Source organism: Lampetra fluviatilis, chromosome 42 (genome assembly GCF_964198595.1).
Source record: "Lampetra fluviatilis chromosome 42, kcLamFluv1.1, whole genome shotgun sequence".
In the NCBI taxonomy this organism is placed as follows: Eukaryota; Metazoa; Chordata; class Hyperoartia; order Petromyzontiformes; family Petromyzontidae; genus Lampetra; species Lampetra fluviatilis.
In genome coordinates this window covers 10,135,081-10,157,535 of record NC_136316.1, presented here as the reverse complement: position 1 = coordinate 10,157,535, position 22,455 = coordinate 10,135,081, and the positions used below count along the sequence as shown (strand labels likewise).

Below are 22,455 nucleotides of genomic sequence, written 5' to 3'. Positions count from 1 at the left end.
AATGACGTCACGCGACGGGCGGGGTTCGATCACGTGACCGCGAGTCAAGGTACGTGTCGGAACGATGACGTCACGGAACCTTGCGAGACGTCACAGGGAGTGGTTCACCGGTGACGTCATCGTACGTTGTGTCCCCCCCCTGCTTCTAATACCGCAGCGCGCATGGGCGAGCGCCGCCGCGTCGACGTTCGCGATTGGCTCCGCGGTGCGCCGCGTCACCCAATCGCGCGCCGCTGTAGGGCCCCGCCAGCCAATGGGAGCGGCTCTTGCTCGAGGTGGCTCCCGATGCGCTGTGGACATTTGGAGCTCGGCGCCATTTCGCGTTTCTCCGGCGACTCTCGGCGGCCCCCGCGCGTCGTCGTCGTTTTGTCGTCTTGCCTCCGTCTCCTCTCCGTCTCCCCTCCGTCTACTCCTCTTCGCGAGCGTCGTTGACGACAAACGCGGCCATCATGTTGAAGTTCTTCGGCGGCGGCGGCGGCAAGAGCAAGACGTCCGTGACGCCGCAGGAGGCGCTGCAGAAGCTGCGCGAGACGGAGGAGATGCTCGCCAAGAAGCAGGAGTTCCTCGAGAAGAAGATCGACACCGAGATCGCCACGGCGCGCAAGAACGGCACCAAGAACAAGCGCGGTGAGGACGCGGGGGAGACGCGGGGACAGGGGGGGAGAGATGGTGGGGTGACACACGCGGGGATAAGGTGACACCGGAAGACGGGGTGAGACACGGGGACATTGTGGGTGAGACACGGGGACATTGTGGATGAGACACGGGGACATTGTGGGTGAGACACGGGGACATTGTGGGTGAGACACGGGGACATTGTGGGTGAGACACGGGGACATTGTGGGTGAGACACGGGGACATTGTGGGTGAGACACGGGGACATTGTGGGTGAGACACGGGGACATTGTGGGTGAGACACGGGGACATTGTGGGTGAGACACGGGGACATTGTGGGTGAGACACGGGGACATTGTGGGTGAGACACGGGGACATTGTGGGTGAGACACGGGGACATTGTGGGTGAGACACGGGGACGGGGGACATTGTGGGTGAGACACGGGGGGATGGGGGACATTGTGGGTGAGACACGGGGGGATGGGAGATCGTGGGTGAGACACGGGGAGAGGGGACATTGTGGGTGAGACACGGGGACATTGTGGGTGAGACACGGGGAGAGGGGAGATCGTGGGTGAGACACGGGGACATTGTGGGTGAAACACGGGGAGAGGGGACATTGTGGGTGAGACACGGGGAGATTGTGGGTGAGACACGGGGAGAGGGGACATTGTGGGTGAGACACGGGGAGATTGTGGGTGAGACACGGGGAGAGGGGGCATTGTGGGTGAGACACGGGGAGATTGTGGGTGAGACACGGGGAGAGGGGGCATTGTGGGTGAGACACGGGGAGATTGTGGGTGAGACACGGGGAGAGGGGACTTTGTGGGTGAGACATGGGGACAGGGGAGATTGTGGGTGAGACAGCGAGGCTGGGTCGAGAGACAAGGGGAAGAGCAATGGAGAGGGCGGGTGAGAGACGGCGACATGGAGACAGGTGGACGGGGATATACGAAAGGGTTTGAGAAGAGACAACAGGGATATGGGGAGACGCGAGAAAGCGGGGGTGGGGGGGGACACGCAGGGCTACGGGGAGACACGAGGATAGACGTGGGGAGACGTCTGGGCACAGGGGGAGACATGGAGACACGGGGGGGACCTGAGGACATGAAGACGGAGGATGACCCTCATGGCGGTACCCCGGATTGATTGGTACCCCGGATTGATTGGTACCCCGGATTGATTGGTACCCCAGTCGCGGAGTGAAGTACACCCCTGGAAAAGAAGTGTCCCAGAAGTAAAATATGTAATTGCCTCGGCCATTTAGTATTGTTTAGTACCCCGGGAGACCGCCATAAGGGACATACGTCGAGGCATGGGGAGGAGACACGGCAACTACATAACACATTGGGACGTAGCTACAGGTGGAGACAGCACGGAAACCTAACACAGGATAGACGGCACATGCTGTCAACATGGACACAGATTCATGGGAATATATGGACAGAGGGAAACACGGGCGCAGGGTTCGAGTTGGTCACTTAGTGGTTTGTATACATTGCGGGCGGACGTGCTGGAGGAGGCTGTCACATGACTAGCTACGTGGGCTGACGTTCACTCACATTACATTGACGTACGTCTACAATAACTTATTTTTTATTTTCCTTGTTTATCTGGGGCTCTAACTGTAAAATCATTCGCTGGATAATAAAGGGGTTAGAATGACAATGCAGAGGGGTACACGGGAAGCGACGCGCGCTCGTGAGAGTTGGTCGGCGACCCGGGAAGACACGGGGGTGGTGCCGTATGTATGTTGGAACTTCTTTCGCACCGTACGTAGCCGACCCTGCTTCAGCGGAGGTGCAGGGGATGGACAACTGATGGCTGGCGTTTGACGTTGAGACCTATGGGGCGGTTCGCTTACCCCTGGCTAGACACTGTGGTACGTGGAGACGTGGAGACTCGACGGCAAATGGAGAGACGGGAGGGCAAGGGACGTGACACAGACAGGTACATAGGTAGTATAAGGGAGGGGTACCGGTAGAGATGGGTCGAAACGCCGTGGGTTTTGAGAAACAACAAGTTGGGAATATTTACTGTTACGGCGCGGGTGGGTGTCGGAGGGAGCCACGGGGTCGAATCGCGTGGGCGCAGCGAGAGAGGAGGAGGTGGACCGGGGGCGGGCTGGAGGAGGTTGCGAGAGTCGTGAGTGTGTGAACCACAGTGCCTCCCGGCTGGATTGGTGAGTGTGTGAACCACAGTGCCTCCCGGCTGGATTGGTGAGTGTGTGAACCACAGTGCCTCCCGGCTGGATTGGTGAGTGTGTGAACCACAGTGCCTCCCGGCTGGATTGGTGAGTGTGTGAACCACAGTGCCTCCCGGCTGGATTGGTGAGTGTGTGAACCACAGTGCCTCCCGGTTGGATTGGTGAGTGTGTGAACCACAGTGCCTCCCGGCTGGATTGGTGAGTGTGTGAACCACAGTGCCTCCCGGCTGGATTGGTGAGTGTGTGAACCACAGTGCCTCCCGGCTGGATTGGTGAGTGTGTGAACCAGAGTGCCTCCCGGCTGGATTGGTGAGTGTGTGAACCACAGTGGCTCCCGGCTGGATTGGTGAGTGTGTGAACCACAGTGCCTCCCGGCTGGATTGGTGAGTGTGTGAACCACAGTGCCTCCCGGCTGGATCGGTGAGTGTGTGAACCACAGTGCCTCCCGGCTGGATCGGTGAGTGTGTGAACCACAGTGCCTCCCGGCTGGATTGGTGAGTGTGTGAACCAGAGTGTTTCCCGGCTGGATTGGTGAGTGTGTGAACCACAGTGCCTCCCGGCTGGATTGGAGAGTGTGTGAACCACAGTGCCTCCCGGCTGGGTCGGTGAGTGTGTGAACCACAGTGCCTCCCGGCTGGATTGGTGAGTGTGTGAACCACAGTGCCTCCCGGCTGGATTGGTGAGTGTGTGAACCACAGTGCCTCCCGGCTGGATCGGTGAGTGTGTGAACCACAGTGCCTCCCGGCTGGATTGGTGAGTGTGTAAACCAGAGTGCCTCCCGGCTGGATTGGTGAGTGTGTGAACCACAGTGCCTCCCGGCTGGATTGGTGAGTGTGTGAACCACAGTGCCTCCCGGCTGGATTGGTGAGTGTGTGAACCACAGTGCCTCCCGGCTGGGTCGGTGAGTGTGTGAACCACAGTGCCTCCCGGCTGGATTGGTGAGTGTGAACCACAGTGCCTCCCACCTGGGTCGGTGAGTGTGTGAACCACAGTGCCTCCCGGCTGGATTGGTGAGTGTGTGAACCACAGTGCCTCCTGGCTGGGTCGGTGAGTAGATATTGAACTGTGATGTTCCAGCTGGATTTTCATCTCAGACTCTACCTTTGTGAAAGAGACTGCTGCGGTCTCTTTGTACGCTCGCCTGGTCATACACAATATGATTGAACCCAGCCTTGAACATGTGGCTTGTTGGCAACTTGTGGATTTGTACACGTGGTCTAAGGGGGCTGCATGAAGTGATGTTTCCGTACAGATTCAACTAAATTGTAATGCGAGGTAAGGTACACAGGAGGTGTGTATTCATGTGACATCACGGCACATTTGTCACCTCTATGGCCCGTGTGGCATATCAATGGCGCAATCCGTGTTTAATCAGTAATGAGAACACCCGAAGCGATGCGTTGTGCAACTCTCCACAGGTCTCTTGGTCTGTGGTTTTACGTCACAAAGTGGCTCTTCGTTCTACTCGCTGCGATGTCAGTGCCTTGTGCACATTCTCGAATACAACAACATCAACCACCGTTTGCACTCGGTGGTGGTGACATCACCACATCGCTCATGCCATTTAAAACACTTGCTCACACACAAACAAACTGAAAAACTCCCTTTGACATTGTATAGCTTATTGGGGGGGTAAGTGTAGGCAGTGAACTGACGTGATATACGAAGGAGTTGTGAGGGCAGCACCACAACCAGCTGCCTTTGTTTCCCCAGTGCTGATGTTTACTGGTCACGCCGGGTACTTATTTAAGTGTGGGTCAACCTTAAATTGTAATAATTTTGGGGCCCGTAGAGTGAAATTTAGGAGGCTCAAGATTGGACGCGTTGGAGGGAGTTGGAGCCAAAGACCTTTCCATTGGACATAGGACAAAGGAATTGAAGCCTTAGTCGCAAGAGTAGTCACATTCTCTGAGGTCAGGTCAGATCTATTAGGTTGATACTGAAACCTGGGGCACAGTGACCCAATCCAAATTATGTTCAAGCGTTGGGTACTGCTTATATACCTATAAAGAGCCCTGAGTCAGTGGAATAGCCTTCATGTTTTCTGTTACAATGAGAATTCTGTTCATAGGATGACCACTGTAGAAAAACCATGAATGGGAGCAATCTCATCAGGTATTATTTAACTGATGCACCCCAGAGAGAGATGATGATTATCTGCTGAAGTAGTCAGTCCTGGCCAGGATTTTGACTCTAAACCTTGAGATCATGAGCACTCTGCAAAAGAAAGAGTGAGCGTGTTTATTTGTTGCACTGTTTTAGCTGCATCTGGATGGAACAGGAACGGCTGGTCTGTGGGAAATGTAAAGTGAGTCTTAAGAATTGACAAAACAACGTTTTGTATCTGAAGCTACAAGTGGACAGTGGGAAGGTGTGTACATTAACATGACGCGGGCGTGTATGATATCATGTGGCCATTGCTCCATCCAAGCCTGGTTTGTCCAGATTGTAATGACATCGACTGAGGTGAAGGTGTGGACCATTACAAATTAAATGCAGCTTCCTGTACCCAGCAGATAGTTCAGTGGTGATTCATCCATTTGACAAGGAAGAAATGGTAAATCACCGGGTGTCTTTGTTGTTTTTTTATATTTTTTTAATGCCATTTATATCCTAGTTATGCTGTCCTTCATTCCATGAATCAAACATCCTTCCAGAACAACAGGCAGAGCCTCACATTGGCAATGCAGAAACATCCATTATTCTACTGTACTTCTATGCTCCCTTGTCTATGCTCCCCACCTTCACAAGTCTGCACCGAGTATGGTCAAACTACCGTCACAACCCGCATGCCTGCATGGCATAGGGGGACCCTCATTCACCAGTGAGTTGACCGGTTGTACTTGATCAACGGCAGCGTGCCTCTTCCCCCTTGTTTTGGAGTGGGTGCTGCAACCCCAGAGAGCAGGCTCCACGAGGGGGCAGCAAGCACAGCTCTTGCCACCTGCCACATGGGTCTCGCCTCCGCTGTAGAAAGAGCACACAGTGTGAAATAGTCAACATTGTGCAATCTGGAGAGACAGTGGCAGGTGTGGGCCTCCGTGGTGGTAGTGGTCACACCACCGTCTTTACGCTACGCTGGACTCGATGGGTGCCCCATAAAAGCACACGTTCCAAACAGTGGAGACTGAATGGAGGATCTCTGTGTACTAGAGACGTGTAATGGGCTTTAACTACTTCACATCAGCAGCATGCGTCACAGGAGTTGAATTACTCGTTTCACTGATGATGATCGTAGGTATGTGAATGTTTAGCCTTAAAGCACTTTACAGTTTTATGCTGACTGCCCGATGAGTAAAACTGGCCAACCTCTGGGCTGTTTTGTTTGGAGGTTTGTTTGAAGTATTGGGATATTCCTAATTATAAGCTCATATACAGCTATATTTGTGAAAATTTCCTCTCAGTAGGTCTTTTAAAACAATTTACATCACTCAGTCTTTTTTATTTGTATTAAATGCACTCCGTTTGTCTGTATTATTCTGTAGGGTGGTGCCGTTTCATAGTCCTTGGATCTGAATCGGAAGGTTTCGAGTTAAAATGCTCAGTATGGGTCTACTAAACCCATCATCCTTCCAGGTACAATACGTTTGTCTCTCTTTGTGGGAAATGAACAGTTCTTGCCTCCGTGGGGAGACTGCCAACCACCAAGAATGTGGAATTTTCACCATTGCCGTCGGGCTGCCAACAGACATCGCCACACCGCCACCACATTTGTTTGAGCTAGATAATTGTAGTTTTTGACACTGAGTCTTAGGGAATGGGTCTGTAGCTTTTGAGCAGGGAGACCCTTCGACATGATATTAGTCTATTTATGTACCATGTGCCAGCAGAGGGCAGTTCAGCAAACTTAATTGTCCCGTACTATGTTCAATCTATACTCCCCACCTTAACCCACCCCCGCTCTGGCAAGTGTGGTGATGTATTTATAACCCTCGTGACCCACATGGCGTGGAGTGCCCTCATCCAGTAGTTAGTTGACAAAAAGAGCATTTGGCCCCCGAGTCTTTATGCGTCGAAGGCGCTGTGGGTTGAGGAATGCAGCTCAGGGCGTTGGTAGCAGGGTGGGCACTTGAAACGCCTCTTGTGAATTAAGAGGCAACGATTGACACTGTGGGATGCTCTTTAAAAACCCCAACCTTTTGCAGGTTGTCGTTTCCGTGCATTATGCCGCCGTGATTGTCAGTCGCGCTAGAGGGAGGCGTTCTGCCATGGCGATTAGGTGAAAGAAGAAAACCTACCCCCGCTTTATTTTCGCTCTTTGGCAGTGTAAGCACAGGATGTTCATCGTGACATGCTGCTGCGCGACTGCCTCGAGGATTAATATGCGCATAACGCTCATCTAAAATGCGAGCGCGTCACGAAGCTGGCACTACAATTACCCGTGGAGTGGTGTATTGTTGTTAGCAATGATTCATTTCATCAGGGGCAAGTGGTACGAGTGCCTGCCCTGATCCCCCTAGGTCAACTCGGGTTAAAATATGTAATTCATGCAATTGTGTGGTCAGAAATATCAGTGCTGGTGAGACTTGTGTTGTGCAGTTGAATCACCTATTTGTTAATATACTCGGAAATCTTTCCCAAATGGTCTGAACTTGGGTTCTTTGTTTCCGAGTGTGCGTGTGGAATAGTGTCGTTGCAGAGCTACAAAGCCAGCAGCCCGGGTTTGATTTCTTGGCCATGATATGCAACAACAGTGGTGCTTACGAGGCTAACGAGGAGACGAACGTGGTGGTGCGTGTGCACGAATCTATAAATGTGACTGTGTGCGTGTGCTGTCCATCTGCAGTCGCTCTCGCTGCGCTCAAGCGTAAGAAGCGCTACGAGAAGCAGCTGGCACAGATCGACGGCACGCTGTCCACCATCGAGTTCCAGCGCGAGGCGCTCGAGAACGCCAACACCAACACCGAGGTGCTCAAGACGATGGGCTTCGCCGCCAAGGCCATGAAGAATGCGCACCAGAACATGTAAGATGGCACAACGCAGCGCTCGCACTCACCACTCTCTCCTACTTGTGATACACAGCGCTCACACTCACCACTCCTACTTGTGATACACAGCGCTCACACTCACCACTCTCCTACTTGTGATACACAGCGTTCACACACACCTCTCCTACTTGTGATACACAGCGCTCACACTCACCACTCTCCTACTTGTGATACACAGCGCTCACACTCACCACTTTCCTACTTGTGACACACAGCGCTCGCACTCACCACTCTCCTACTTGTGATACACAGCGTTCACACACACCTCTCCTACTTGTGATACACAGCGCTCACACTCACCACTCTCCTACTTGTGATACACAGCGCTCACACTCACCACTCTCCTACTTGTGACACACAACGCTCACACTCACCACTCCTACTTGTGATACACAGCGCTCACACTCACCACTCTCCTACTTGTGACACACAGCGCTCACACTCACCACTCCTACTTGTGACACACGGCGCTCGCACTACCACTTTCTCCTACTTGTGACACACGGCGCTCACACTCACCACTCTCCTACTTGTGACACACAGCGCTCACACTCACCACTCCTACTTGTGACACACAACGCTCACACTCACCACTCTCTCCTACTTGTGATATACAGCGCTCACACTCACCACTCCTACTTGTGACACACAGCGCTCACACTCACCACTCCTACTTGTGACACACAACGCTCACACTCACCACTCCTACTTGTGACACACAACGCTCACACTCACCACTCCTACTTGTGACACACAACGCTCATACTCACCACTCCTACTTGTGACACACAGCACTCACACTCACCACTCTCTTACTTGTGACACACAACGCTCACACTCACCACTCCTACTTGTGACACACAACGCTCACACTCACCATGCTCTCCTACTTGTGATACACAGCGCTTAAACTCACCACTCCTACTTGTGACACACAGCACTCACACTCACCACTCTCCTACTTGTGATACACAGCGCTTACACTCACCACTCCTACTTGTGACACAACGCTCACACTCACCATGCTCTCCTACTTGTGACACACAACGTTCACACTCACCACTCCTACTTGTGACACACAACGCTCACACTCACCATGCTCTCCTACTTGTGATACACAGCGCTTACACTCACCACTCCTACTTGTGATACACAGCGCTCACACTCGCCATGCTCTCCTACTTGTGACACACAACGTTCACACTCACCACTCCTACTTGTGACACACAACGCTCACACTCACCATGCTCTCCTACTTGTGATACACAGCGCTTACACTCACCACTCCTACTTGTGACACACAACGCTCACACTCGCCACTCCTACTTGTGACACACAGCGCTCACACTTACCACTCTCCTACTTGTGACACACAACGCTCACACTCACCACTCCTACTTGTGACACACAGCGCTCACACTCACCACTCCTGCTTATGATACACAACGCTCACACTCACCACGCTCTCCTACTTGTGATACACAGCGCTCGCACTCACCACGCTCTCCTACTTGTGATGCACAACGCTCACACTCACCACTCCTACTTGTGATACACAACGCTCACACTCACCATGCTCTCCTACTTGGGACACACAACGCTCACACTCACCACTCCTGCTTGTGACACACAACGCTCACACTCACCATGCTCTCCTACTTGTGATACACAACGCTTACACTCACCACTCCTACTTTTGATACACAGCGCTCACACTCACCATGCTCTCCTACTTGTGACACACAACGCTCACACTCGCCACTCTCTCCTACTTGTGATACACAGCACTCACACTCACCACTCTCCTACTTGTGATACACAGCGCTCACACTCACCACTCCTACTTGTGATACACAGCGCTCACACTCACCACGCCTACTTGTGACACAACGCTCACACTCACCACTCCTACTTGTGACACACAGCGCTCACACTCACCACTCCTACATGTGATACACAGCGTTCACACTCACCACTCCTACTTGTGACACACAACGCTCACACTCACCACTCCTACTTGTGACACACAACGCTCACACTCACCACTCCTACTTGTGACACACAGCGCTCACACTCACCACTCTCCTACTTGTGACACACAACGCTCACACTCACCACTCCTACTTGTGACACACAGCGCTCACACTCACCACTCTCCTACTTGTGACACACAACGCTCACACTCACCACTCCTACTTGTGACACACAGCGCTCACACTCACCACTCCTACTTATGATACACAGCGCTCACACTCACCACTCCTACTTGTGACACACAACACTCACACTCACCACTCCTACTTGTGATACACAGCGCTCACACTCACCACTCCTACTTGTGACACACAACGCTCACACTCACCATGCTCTCCTACTTGTGACACACAACGCTCACACTCACCACTCCTACTTGTGATACACAGCGCTCACACTCACCACGCTCTCCTACTTGTGACACACAACGCTCACACTCACCACTCCTACTTGTGATACACAGCGCTCACACTCACCACGCTCTCCTACTTGTGACACACAACGCTCACACTCACCACTCCTACTTGTGATACACAGCGCTCACACTCACCACGCTCTCCTACTTGTGATGCACAGCGCTCACACTCACCACTCCTACTAGTGATACACAGCGCTCACACTCACCACTCCTACTTGTGACACACAACACTCACACTCACCATGCTCTCCTACTTGTGACACACAACACTCACACTCACCATGCTCTCCTACTTGTGATACACAGCGCTCACACTCACCATGCTCTCCTACTTGTGACACACAACGCTCACACTCACCACTCCTACTTGTGACACACAACGCTCACACTTACCATGCTCTCCTACTTGTGACACACAACGCTCACACTCACCACTCCTACTTGTGACACACAACGCTCACACTCACCACTCCTACTTGTGACACACAACGCTCACACTTACCATGCTCTCCTACTTGTGACACACAACGCTCACACTCACCACTCCTACTTGTGACACACAACGCTCACACTCACCATGCTCTCCTACTTGTGATACACAGCGCTAACACTCACCACTCCTACTTGTGATACACAGCGCTCACACTCACCATGCTCTCCTACTTGTGACACACAACGCTCACACTCACCACTCCTACTTGTGATACACAGCGCTCATACTCACCACTCTCCTACTTGTGACACAACGCTCACACTCACCATTCTCCTACTTGTGATACACAGCGCTCACACTCACCACTCCTACTTGTTACACACAGCGCTCACACTCACCACTCCTACTTGTCACACACGGCGCTCACACTACCACTTTCTCCTACTTGTGATACACAGCACTCACACTCACCACTCCTACTTGTGATATACAATACTCACCACTCTCTCCTACATGTGATACACAACGCTCACACTCACCACTCTCTCCTACTTGTGATGCATACATCGCACGGACACTTGCCACACTCTGTAACTCTCGGAGAGTGTGTGCTGAGAACAGAGGGGAAAGTATCTACTGAGAGACAGAGGGGAGTGTCCGCTTTTTAATTTGTCAATACTCACGTGCTTGTGTAACGTTGCCGCATCTCCGCGCGTGTCCTTGGTGTCCAGGGACATAGACAAGGTGGACGAGCTCATGGGCGACATCCACGAACAGCAGGAGTTGGCGCAGGAGATCTCGGACGCCATCTCCAAGCCCGTCGGCTTCGGGGACGACATGGACGAGGTGACGAGTGCCCCTCCTCCCATGCTGTGTGTGTGTAACTGTGACTTGTGTGCCATCGTCTCACGCTGTGTGTGTGACTGTGTGACATCGTCTCGTTCTGTATGCGTGTGTACGTGTAACACCACCTCGTTCTGTGTGTGCGCGTGGCACTGTAACACTGTCTCATTCTGTGTGTGACTGTGTCGTATTTGTGTTTAGTTTGTTGTCCTTGCCCCACCTCCGATTAGCACGGTTGGCTACGTGAATTGCGAAATAAGTTCTACATACATACGTGTCTGTGTAACACCACCTCGTTCTGTGACTGTGTGTAACATAGTCTCATTCTGTGTGTGTTTGTGTGTATACACCACCTCGTTTTGTGATTGTGTTACCACAGTCTCGTTCTGTGTTTGCGTGTAACGCCATCTCGGTCTCTGTGTGTTTGTGTATCTGTGATGCGGTGCAGGACGAGCTCATGGCCGAGCTGGAGGAACTGGAGCAAGAGGAGCTGGACAAGGAGCTTCTGGAAGTGGGCGGCAGCCAGCTCCCCAGTGTGCCCACCGCCTCGCTGCCATCCCGGCCTGGTAACACAGACAAATACCCTTCGTGTAACCATGCAGACTGTTGGCGCCAGTGCTGTGTTATCGAGCACATACACACTGCATCTCCGATTAGCACGCTTGGCTACGTACGTCGCGAAATGAGTTTAACATACATACATACATAGCTACTGCACCAGACACCCATTTAAAGTTGAGTTGAGCTCAAGGAGGCCCAGGACTGGTGCAGATATTCATCGCTGTTGTTAGCAGTAAGTGGGAATTGAGCTCGGGTCACCAGGTTCGTAGCGTAGTGCGCTAAACACTATGCTGTCGCTCTCTACCTTCTCATTATGTATGTGTTTGTCTGAGCCTGGTATTTCTCACGTGCACACCCGTTCACTTGCGCACACATACATACTCTCACACGTACATACATTCTCACACACACATACATGCTCTCTCACTCGCATGCTCAATCTCGCATGTTCATGCACATTCACTTACTCTCACATGCTCTCTCACACGTGCTCACTAATGCATTTCCTGTTCCACTCACATACTCACAAACTCACACGTGTATGCTGTCACACACAAGCGTGAATGCTCCTACACACGCTCAATCATGCTGTTACACTCACATGCTTTCAGACTTTTTCCAAACAAACACGCTGGTCGTGGATAGCGCCGACTGCCACCACCCACACTTGTAATGCCACACAAGTCGAGATATTGTGATACTATCAGTATCATCTTGTCACATGGTGTGCTATACCAATCCAACTATTTTACGATGCCACGTGTGATGTCGTGACACCTACGCTATTTTATTTGGAAACGTGGTCCAATTCCGAGTTTTTTGGAAATGTGATTATTTGTTCATTGCTACAGGAAAACAAGGTGCCTTTTGTAAGCACCAGAGCAAGTTGATTTGCCATCTGTGTGGAGTTTGAGGAGTGACTCCCCATTCGAGGGGGTTTTTCTCTGGGCACTCCGGTGTCCCCCCTGATCCGAGAGGAACGATTCAAAAATGGATTTTTCCAAGCAAGGCCCTCGTTAACAAGTAGCGCTCAGTGAGGCTGGTTCTGCTAAAGTAAACAATTGTTGCCTTAGTTTAAACACAGTCTGATGGGTACTCATTTTTGTAAGCTTGCTTGAGCAGCCATCATTTTGGCCAGGTCACTTCTGAAAATAAGTTAATAAATCAGTAAGTAGGCTTTACCTGGTAAGAAAAAACATAGTTCAGTTTTATATGTATATATATTTAGAAGTGATTTGTTTACCTTTCCTATACCTTTCACTCCGATTTGTGATTTTGTATTGTTTGTTTTTGTAACGTTCTGACCCGCCCCGACTGGACATCTGTGAAAAAGAGCTTTATAGCTCATCGGATTCCTCCTGCAGTATAAATACATTCTGATTCTGATCCAGCCACCTTATGTGTGTGTGTGTTTGTTTTTTTGTTTGCTTTTACAAGCAGCCACCAAGAAAAGGGAAGAGGAAGATGATGATGACATGAGGGATTTGGCTGCCTGGGCCAACTGAGCCACCCCCTGCTCCCTCCACACCGTCCCAGGTCTCTTCCCAACCTTCCTCCTGGGGGCCACACCCCCACCCCCGCCCCTTCCTCCTGGGCAGTTTTCCCAATTCCTATGGGCAAGGAGGGCTCGGCTTGGCCCTTTGCAGCTCAACAAAAGGGAGCGCGTGTAGACCGTGCACCGAACTGCGTCAACGCTAGTGGCGAGAGATCACGGCGCGTGCTCTTACAAAAGAAAAGGGCCGTGGTGTGGAACACTTTTAACTTTTTGGCATTGAATCCTGTACCATGCATTTGTGTCGTGGTATGAATATTTAATTCACCGACCTTCACAATCAAAATATGACTGTAGCCCTATTAACTTGATGCTTTTAACATTCGGAAGCACGCCACCTACATTTGCAGCCAGAAGCAAAATGTTTCCCCCGAGTGCAGCGGCAAAGCAGAAGGTGTAAAGGCTTCTTATAAAAGAGGAAGTAGCATGGTAATTTCAGTGATAATTTTAATCTAATTGACCAAATCCAAATGCCCTGTTAATGTGACCATGATCACCTATTCTTAAGGCTGCTTACCACCATCCTGCATATAAAAAACAACCAACAAAATTCAAATTGCATTTTCGAAGTCTGAAAAGGAGCCCAAAAACGTATACCCTTGTAGGTGAAAATACAGATAAGCATTGCGTGCCTTTGTTTCCCAGCGCCTTAAGCTAGATTTTTGAGTGTTGTGTACAAATGGCCAAGTAATCCTGTGCTGGAAACTTTATGCATTTCCCCCATATATGAGGCCAGGGGCTGTGAGACCAAGGCAAACATGTTTGCCTAAATTCTGTCACCAGAGTGTGGCCTGTCAAACAAATTAGGTTTTGGATTTACATTGAGTGCCTGAAATGCAGCAGCATCTCAAGGCACTGTACAAACCATGGAATGATAAGGGTCAGTCGTGGGGAAAACCAAAGCAAATTGGAAAAACATCCTGTTGGGTTGCCCTGCACAAACACCACGAGGCCCACTGAATGCAGTAAAGCAAGATCACAATTTATTATCCACTGTCATGATGGATTGTGGGTAATCGCCACAGTCCACCATGGCGGATGGCAATGTAAATATTAGACAACAAGTCAAGGGCCTGGTGGAGATTCTGTTTGCTACTATAAGTTGTATCCAGTGTGAGTCTGGTTTGTCTTTATGGTTTGCTGCTAAAGTCAGGTACTCAATTGTGCTCGATTCAATCCCAAATTGTTTTGAGTGCAACTTTGGTGTTGAAGAAAATTTCCCAGTTGCACCTATTAACATTCTTCAGCACTTTTGGAGTTGTCTATGGTTGAGTCCATTGCCAATCCAACTTGATCTAGTGACTCCAAATTGTTCCCGATTAAATTCCTAGTACCTCTTTATGTAATTCTAAGTTGCCTATCAACGCTGTATTTTTTTCCTAATTAAATTACGAGTTGCTCTCGCTTTCATTCCGGGTGGTTTCCTATTTAACTTAGTTGCTAGCTTAATAAATTACAACATGAACTTTATTTTTTTAAGGTCGAAGTTGCTGTTGGTTTAACTACAAGTTGCACCATGCACATTTCTTTAAAAACATTTTTACAGTTTAATATCAAGTTGGTTCCATTTTTATTGAAGTGTGATGGTGCCAAGCTGCTCCCTGGTGGGAGCTGAAGGGCTGTTCCGTACTCCCCCTGTAGTAGTTTCTCAACCCCTTCTCCCGTGCATGATAATTAATCACTCCCTCCACAACCCCCCCCCCCCCGAGTTTCTTGCGGTTGCGAAGCTTGATTGCTTGATTGGAACTTTTCTGGTGAAGGGAGAGGCGGCACCGACCGCGGTTGCTTATTAACGGATGGTGTCGGATCAAATCAATTTCTCGATAATGCAACAGTTTAATTTGGTCCTGGGCTATGGCATTTAAATCTGTATATATGAAATGTATTTTTTTTTCTTATAATTGCTGTTATTGTTAGATGTATTTTGCTATACGTACATTTTGCAATGTACAGCAGCAAAGCATGTATATAGTTACTCTTTGTAAATTAATCTGAATAAAAGTGTGCAACTTTACACTGACATTATGCTTCATTGTGCGAGTCATGAAATAAAATATTTTGAAATAAAATTCATCAATGGGCACATCAACTTAGGCAATGGCCCTGGCATGTTACACCACAGCGACCGGGGTACTGTAGGATTGTCAGAATATCCGGATTTTCTGACGACACAATCTGCAAAGCCATCACCCCAACCGTGAGGAAGGAGCCATCAGAGGATCCAATGAAAACCATCACCCTGCCACACATAGCAGGGGTAACCAAAACTATTTCCAAAAAAATGAACAAACACAAGATCCAGGTCCGATTTAACACAGTACGTAAAATTCGTAATCTGATTTTATTTGTGAAGGACTAGATTCCTGACATGCAATATCCCAGCGTCTACAAACTAAGCTGTATCTTCGGCAGCAGTTACATTGGGGAAACTAAGCAACATGTCTCGGACCGTGTTCGTGAGCATAAGGCAGATTTGAAACACGGTAGGACCAATACTTCTGCTGTGGCTGATCATTTTTATTATTGCGGCTGGCTCACGAAATTGATTTCTCTAAGACGATGGTACTTTGCAAGCCTACTGGCTATCAACAAAGATCCGTTCATGAAGCCATCCATATATACAGACAGACAATTTCAACCGAGAGGATGGTTATAGACTCGGCAATCATTGGAAAGATGTCATCAACCACTTTGGGTTATAACTTGTGTTTTCTTGTCAATCGACCTCCACCGTCAGCAGTGTGGTGTGTGGAGTGGGGTGCAGTGATTTCCTGGTGGCCCTTTGCTGCATTGGCATTGCTGCTGCATTGGCATTACTGCTGCTGCTGATACACTTGGGCTACGCCCTTTATAAACAGTTTGCCTTTAGAGGCTAACCCTTTTCCTGATGACGACCGCTTGTGTTGCGATCGAAACGTGGTATTTGTATTAACTTTATTTTTATTATAATTTTTCTATCTACGTGACTTTACTGAAAGAACCAAATAATATGAATTCCTGCAGCACGAAAGTTTTAAGTCGCTGCTACTACTGGGGAGTTTTTAATTTTCCATTTGTGCATCATCAGGTATCATCCGCATCTACTACCATAGTTTGTGCAGTGGATGCGGTTTAGGGTGGACCGTGAGCTTCGTGGAAGATCAAACCCCCGGGGATCTTCTGCGTTGGGGTTTTCACAACAAGGTGTTTGTGAGTTCCTTTGAACTCCGTTTCGCTCCCCAGGCTTCATCGGGATTGGATTCGCATTGTTTAAGGTGAAGTGCATGGGTCCAAAGGGCTTGGGGGTGACTTCAAGCGGTGACCATGGATGTTGTTGAGGTCCTGATGAGAATGGGAAGGCGACTGTTGTCCTCGATTCGCAGGACTTGCCGGAAGGTTGCAGCGTCGCGGCGATTGTTTGGGAGAGAGAGGTGGCGCCAGCACGGCCAGCCAGGGTGTCGGAGTCAACTGCAGCATTGCAGCGTTCAGCTTCACTCCGAGATAGGTCGGAGTGGGATCGTGTCGCACACTGTGTTTCCGCAGGTCACGTTCAGAGCGAGTTGCTCATTGTGGCTGGGATGCGGAGTGCGATGCAAAATAAATTCTCATGGCTCGGGGTGGGGGGTGGGGGTTGCGATCCGGGTGACAAATCAGCTCCGCTCCATCATCGCGCCCCTGCGGTGCATTGTAGAATTTAGGGCGGTGGGTTCGTGAAAAGTGCGATGGTGTCATGGGGTTATGGAAACTGTTAAACATTGCTTAGATTCATCTTCTTGGTTCTTTCGGTAAAGTCACGTAGAAGGGAAATAATAAAATAATAAAAATAAAACATAATAAAATAATTCTCACGACGTTTCGGCCACAACGCAAGCAGCCGTCCTCAGGTGAAGAACAGGTCTGTCGGAAAGACAGCGTCTGAATGGGCACCACCAGGCTTGGCAGCGTATATTTAAGCTGGGTTGGAGGGGGAAGGGGCGCCTTGTAAGAGAAAACATGGTGTCATGGGGTTATGGAAACTGTTAAACATTGCTTAGATTCATCTTCTTGGTTCTTTCGGTAAAGTCACGTAGAAGGGAAATAATAAAAATAAAACATAATAAAATAATTCTCATGACGTTTCGGCCACAACGCAAGCAGCCGTCCTCAGGTGAAGAACAGGTCTGTCGGAAAGACAGCGTCTGAATGGGCACCACCAGGCTTGGCAGCGTATATTTAAGCTGGGTTGGAGGGGGAAGGGGCGCCTTGTAAGAGAAAAAAGTTTAGCTGGAGGCATATTATATTTTTTGCGACATAGAATTGTAATGTATGACTTACTGTTAGTAGCTCAGCTTATTGGAGAGTATATTTAGTATATTGATGATACTGATGTAGTTTATATTTGAGTGTTTTTACGTGGTGGTTTAGCTGCTGCAGCTCCTTACTATTAAAATTCCTTCCCTCTTACTGCTAACCCTACTCCCTCCCTTTGATGCTGCTAATCCTGCATACTGCATAATGCACGGGCATAATATGACTATGAAACCCCCCCCACCTCCTACGCATTCCACAAGTAGTGACTAATCCCTTATCTGCATTTCCCATAAATATGCAAAATTTCTCTTGATATGCAAATTCATTTGTCAAGGCACCCCTTCCCCCTCCAACCCAGCTTAAATATACGCTGCCAAGCCTGGTGCAGAGGCGTAGCTAGGGGGGGGCAGGGGGTACATATGTCCCTGGGCGCCAAGGTAAAGGGGCGCCAAAATGAGGCTTGCAACTTTACATTATAACTTATTGCGGCGGGCGCGGCAGCCTGAAACTACTGCACAAATCATCCCGCCACACACAGCCTACATGTCATGTAATTACATTTTGGTACGCGGAAAATTTTAATACGGATGAGGATAAAAATGTTGGAAACTTTCTCGCGCTGATCAAACTCGTTGCTCAGTGTGACCCATTGTTAGCAAAACACGTACAGCACGCAGGAGAAAATCCGGGATCAGTTTCTTATTTGTCACCGGAAATCCAGAATGCATTTATCCACATACTTGCGTCGACTGTAAAGAACCAATTGTTGAGTGATATCAGGAAAAACAAGTACTACGGTATCTTACTTGACTCAACTCCTGATCTAGGACATCGGGAACAGCTTTCTCAGGTCGTAAGATTTGTGGATGTGGATTTTCAAACTAAAAAAGTAACTATCAAAGAATCATTATAGGTTATATCGAGATACATGCAAAAGATGCAGCAAGCCTAGAAAGAGTCATTGTCGAGAGACTGAAATCTGACAACATACCTCTAGCCGACTGTCGGGCACAATGTTATGACAATGCTGCTATGATGACTGGGCATATATCGGCCTTCAACAACGAATATGTGACAAAAATCACAGAGCATTGTTTGTCAACTGTGACAACCACAGCTTAAACTTAGCAGGAGTACACTCAGCTAAACAGGATCCACTTGTCACATTTTTTGGAAGAGTTGAAAGTATATATTTGTTTTCTTGGTTCTTTCGGTAAAGTCACGTAGAAGGGAAGTAATAAAATAATAAAAATAAAACATGATAAAATAATTCTCACGACGTTTCGGCTACAACGCAAGCAGCCGTCTTCAGGTGAAGAATGAGACACTACCAAGCTAGGAGCTTATATATAAGCTGGGTTGGAGGTGGAAGAGCGCCTTAACAAAAAGAATGTGCATATGAAGAGGAATTTAGCATATTCATGGGAAATGCGTAGGAGGTGGGCGGGGGGGTTTCAAAGTCATATTATGCCCATGCATTATGCAGGATCAGCAGCACCAAGGGAGGGTGCAGGGAGTAGCATTAACAAAGGAAAGGAATGTTAATAGTATGTAGCTTCAGTTACTAAACAACCAAGTAGAAAACTAAAGTATAAACTACGTAAAAAACTAAAGTCTAAACTGCATAGCACCATCAGTATACTTACTATACTCTATAATAAGCTGAGTTACTAACAGCAAGTAATACATTACAATTCTACGTCGTAAAAATTATATAATATGCTTCCATCTAAACTTGATTCTCTTACATCACACGAGCATACACCGTACTATATACTGCCATAGATAAACCCAACATTAAATTATATACTGTATTGCTATAAACCACCCTATACCTTATACATTTCAATATAACACTATGTATTATTCTACCCACCCTAATGTGTATCACACTGCTATATGTTTACTATACAATTGCGATACTATATATTACTTTGTACATTGTATTAAGCATATAAATGTTATACTATTTGTTATTATACACTGTACCATTGACCATCGTGTCAATGGGTGAGTCGTGGGGGGAAAACTTGCAGCGGAGCAAAGAATCCATTCCCTGCGGAGAATACAATGCCAGTGAGTATGAGTCGTGGGGGGAAAACTTGCAGCGGAGCAAAGAATCCATTCCCTGCGGAGAACGCAGTCTGAAAGTCACCGTAAACGTGAACACAATCAGTTAAGATCCGAAATGGTTTATTACGTCCTTCCAATGATTGCTAAGCCAGAATCCATCTTCTAGGTTAAAATTGTCTCTGTGTTTGTATATGTGGATCGCCTCACGAACGAATCTCTCATGATAGCCAGATGGCTTGCAGAGAACCTCTGTCTTGGAGAAGTCAATGTCATGTGAGCCCACTGAGTTGTAACAGTGATCTGCCACGGCTGAGGTGTTTGTCCTACCGTGTTTCAGGTCTGCTTTATGTTCACGAATGCGGTCCGAGACATGTCGTTTGGTTTCCCCAATGTAACTGCTACCACAGAGGCAACTTAGTTTGTAGACGCCAGGGTACTGTATGTCTGGAACCACATATTTTACAGACGGGACCAGATCACAGATTTTATGTACTGTGTTGAATCGGACCTGGATCTTGTGTTTAATCAGGATTTTGGAGATCTTTTTGTGACCCCAGCAATGTAGGGTAAGGTGATGGTCTTGAAAGGCTCCTCAACAGGATCCTTCTTGATGGTTGGAGTGATGGCTTTGCGGATTGTGTAGTCGGAGTAACCATTAGCCTTAAGAGCTTGGCGTACGTGTTTGAGTTCACTGGCAATGTGTTCCTGGTCGGAGATGCATTGGGCTCTATGGTATAGAGTATTGATGAGGGAATTCTTCTGGGATGGATGGTGGTGGGAATCCGGTTTTAGGTAAGCATCCGTATGGGTGGCTTTCCTGTAGACAGAGTGGCTCATTGAACCATCAGGTCTCCTTTTAATTAGGACATCCAAAAAGGGTAGCTTGCCATCTTTTTCGACTTCCATGGTGAATCTGATGGCTGGGTGTATGGAATTGATGTGGTCGAGAAATTGGTCTAGAGCAGGTCGGCCATGTGGCCAGATGACAAAAGTGTCGTCTACGTACCTCTTCCATAAGGTCGGGCGTAGAGTGGCAGTCTGGATGGCGTCAGTCTCAAATTTCTCCATGACGATGTTGGCTACAACCGGAGATAGGGGGGAGCCCATTGGGGTGCCCTCAGTTTGCTTGTAGAAAGTTCCATTCCAGGTGAAGTATGTATTCGTTAAGCAGTGTCTCACCAGGGGGGTACCCCAGCATTCAGTCCTTGATGAACCAAGTCTTCAATGATTGCGATGGTGTCAGGTACAGGAACCTTAGTGAATAAGGAAACCACATCAAAACTGACAAGCAGGTCGTCTGGGGACAGGGCAATCCCCTTGATTGTCGATACCAGGTCAGTAGAGTTTAGTACCGCAGAGGTGGTTTTTCCAGTGAAAGGCCATAGGATTTCAGACAAAAAACGAGCCAATTTATAGGTGGGGGAGTTGATAGTAGAGACAATGGGACGAAGAGGTGTATCTTCTTTATGTATCTTTGGCAAGCCGTATAATCTTGGTAGCCTGGCTGCAGAAGGTTTCAACGAGAACTGTTTGGTCTGATCAATTAATGCGGTTGAATCAGAAATGATTTGCTTGGTTTTTGAGACGAGGCTGTTGGTGGGGTCTCTTTTTATTTTTGTATAGCTGCCATCTTTGTGTAGTTCTTGGATTTTGTTGTTGTATTCTGTTTTGTCCATGATGACAGTGGCATTGCCTTTGTCGGCTGAGAGGATGACAATGTCATCCCTCTTTTTTAATTGAGCTAATTCAAAACGCTCATCTTTGCTGATGTTGCTAGCTGGCATCTTAGCGTTTTTGAGGGTTACAGAGATTTCAGATCTTGCTACGTCTGCAGCGATGTGACTCAAGCCCTTGAGAGCTACATCTACTCGAGCAATTATCTCATTAACTGGTATGTGTCTAGGTGTGACTGCAAAGTTTAGTCCTTTAGCTAAAACGGATTTCAGACCTTCAGAAATAGAACTGTTACTGCGATTGATTACGACTTTGTTAACATCTAGCTTTTCAATGTGTGGGTCCGGTTTCTTGTTTGAGAGGCGGTTGAATTTGGAAATCAAGTTTTCCTTACATTTAGTCGACATAGCGGCAGCTGAAGAGGCAGTCATTTTTTCCACATGTTCCCAATCCGATGTGGACATTGTTGCACTCAAAGATAAGTGTGATTTGTAGAGTGTCTTGTCTAACTGATCTAGTTCGGTGCGCGTAAGTCTGATTTTCTCTGAGATAAGAGCTAAGCTAGTTCTAGACAGAATTCGTTTCGCATTAGAAGAAGTTACAGCAGCAGATGTTAGTGTAAAGGCGTTTGGTATTACCTTAGAGTCGCGGCATCTCTTCAGAAAGGTGAGAGACTCGATTAGCTGAGCCTTCTTATCACGGAGCTTGTTGAAGGATCTCAAAGTTACGTGGAAACCCTCCCCGTAGAGGCGGTTAAATTTCGATTTAAAGCTTTCGTGACTGCAGGGA

General features: G+C 48.5%; 1 protein-coding gene across 2 annotated transcripts; it reads left to right on the top strand.

The window, feature by feature from the left end:
* Nucleotides 1-187: 187 nt before the first annotated feature.
* Nucleotides 188-15,670, top strand: LOC144946714 (charged multivesicular body protein 4b-like). 2 transcript variants are annotated; one of them, XM_078875830.1, is made up of 5 exons: nt 188-627; nt 7,608-7,785; nt 11,426-11,540; nt 11,986-12,103; nt 13,539-15,670. In XM_078875830.1, exons 1-5 carry the CDS (start codon nt 450-452, stop codon nt 13,601-13,603), a joined length of 654 nt encoding a protein of 217 aa, XP_078731956.1. In that variant the 5' UTR covers nt 188-449; the 3' UTR covers nt 13,604-15,670. The 2 variants fall into 2 exon arrangements, with proteins under 2 accessions (XP_078731956.1, XP_078731955.1); XM_078875829.1 differs by having other exon boundaries at nt 195-627; nt 13,536-15,670.
* The last annotated feature ends 6,785 nt before the right edge of the window (nt 15,671-22,455 follow it).

Excerpts from the sequence above, each read along its gene's own strand:
- LOC144946714 (XM_078875829.1), top strand. The coding sequence starts at position 450 with ATGTTGAAGTTCTTCGGCGGCGGCGGCGGCAAGAGCAAGACGTCCGTG. Across the intron at positions 628-7,607 it reads CGGCACCAAGAACAAGCGCG|TCGCTCTCGCTGCGCTCAAG; the intron begins GTGAGGACGCGG and ends GTCCATCTGCAG. Across the intron at positions 7,786-11,425 it reads AAGAATGCGCACCAGAACAT|GGACATAGACAAGGTGGACG; the intron begins GTAAGATGGCAC and ends CTTGGTGTCCAG.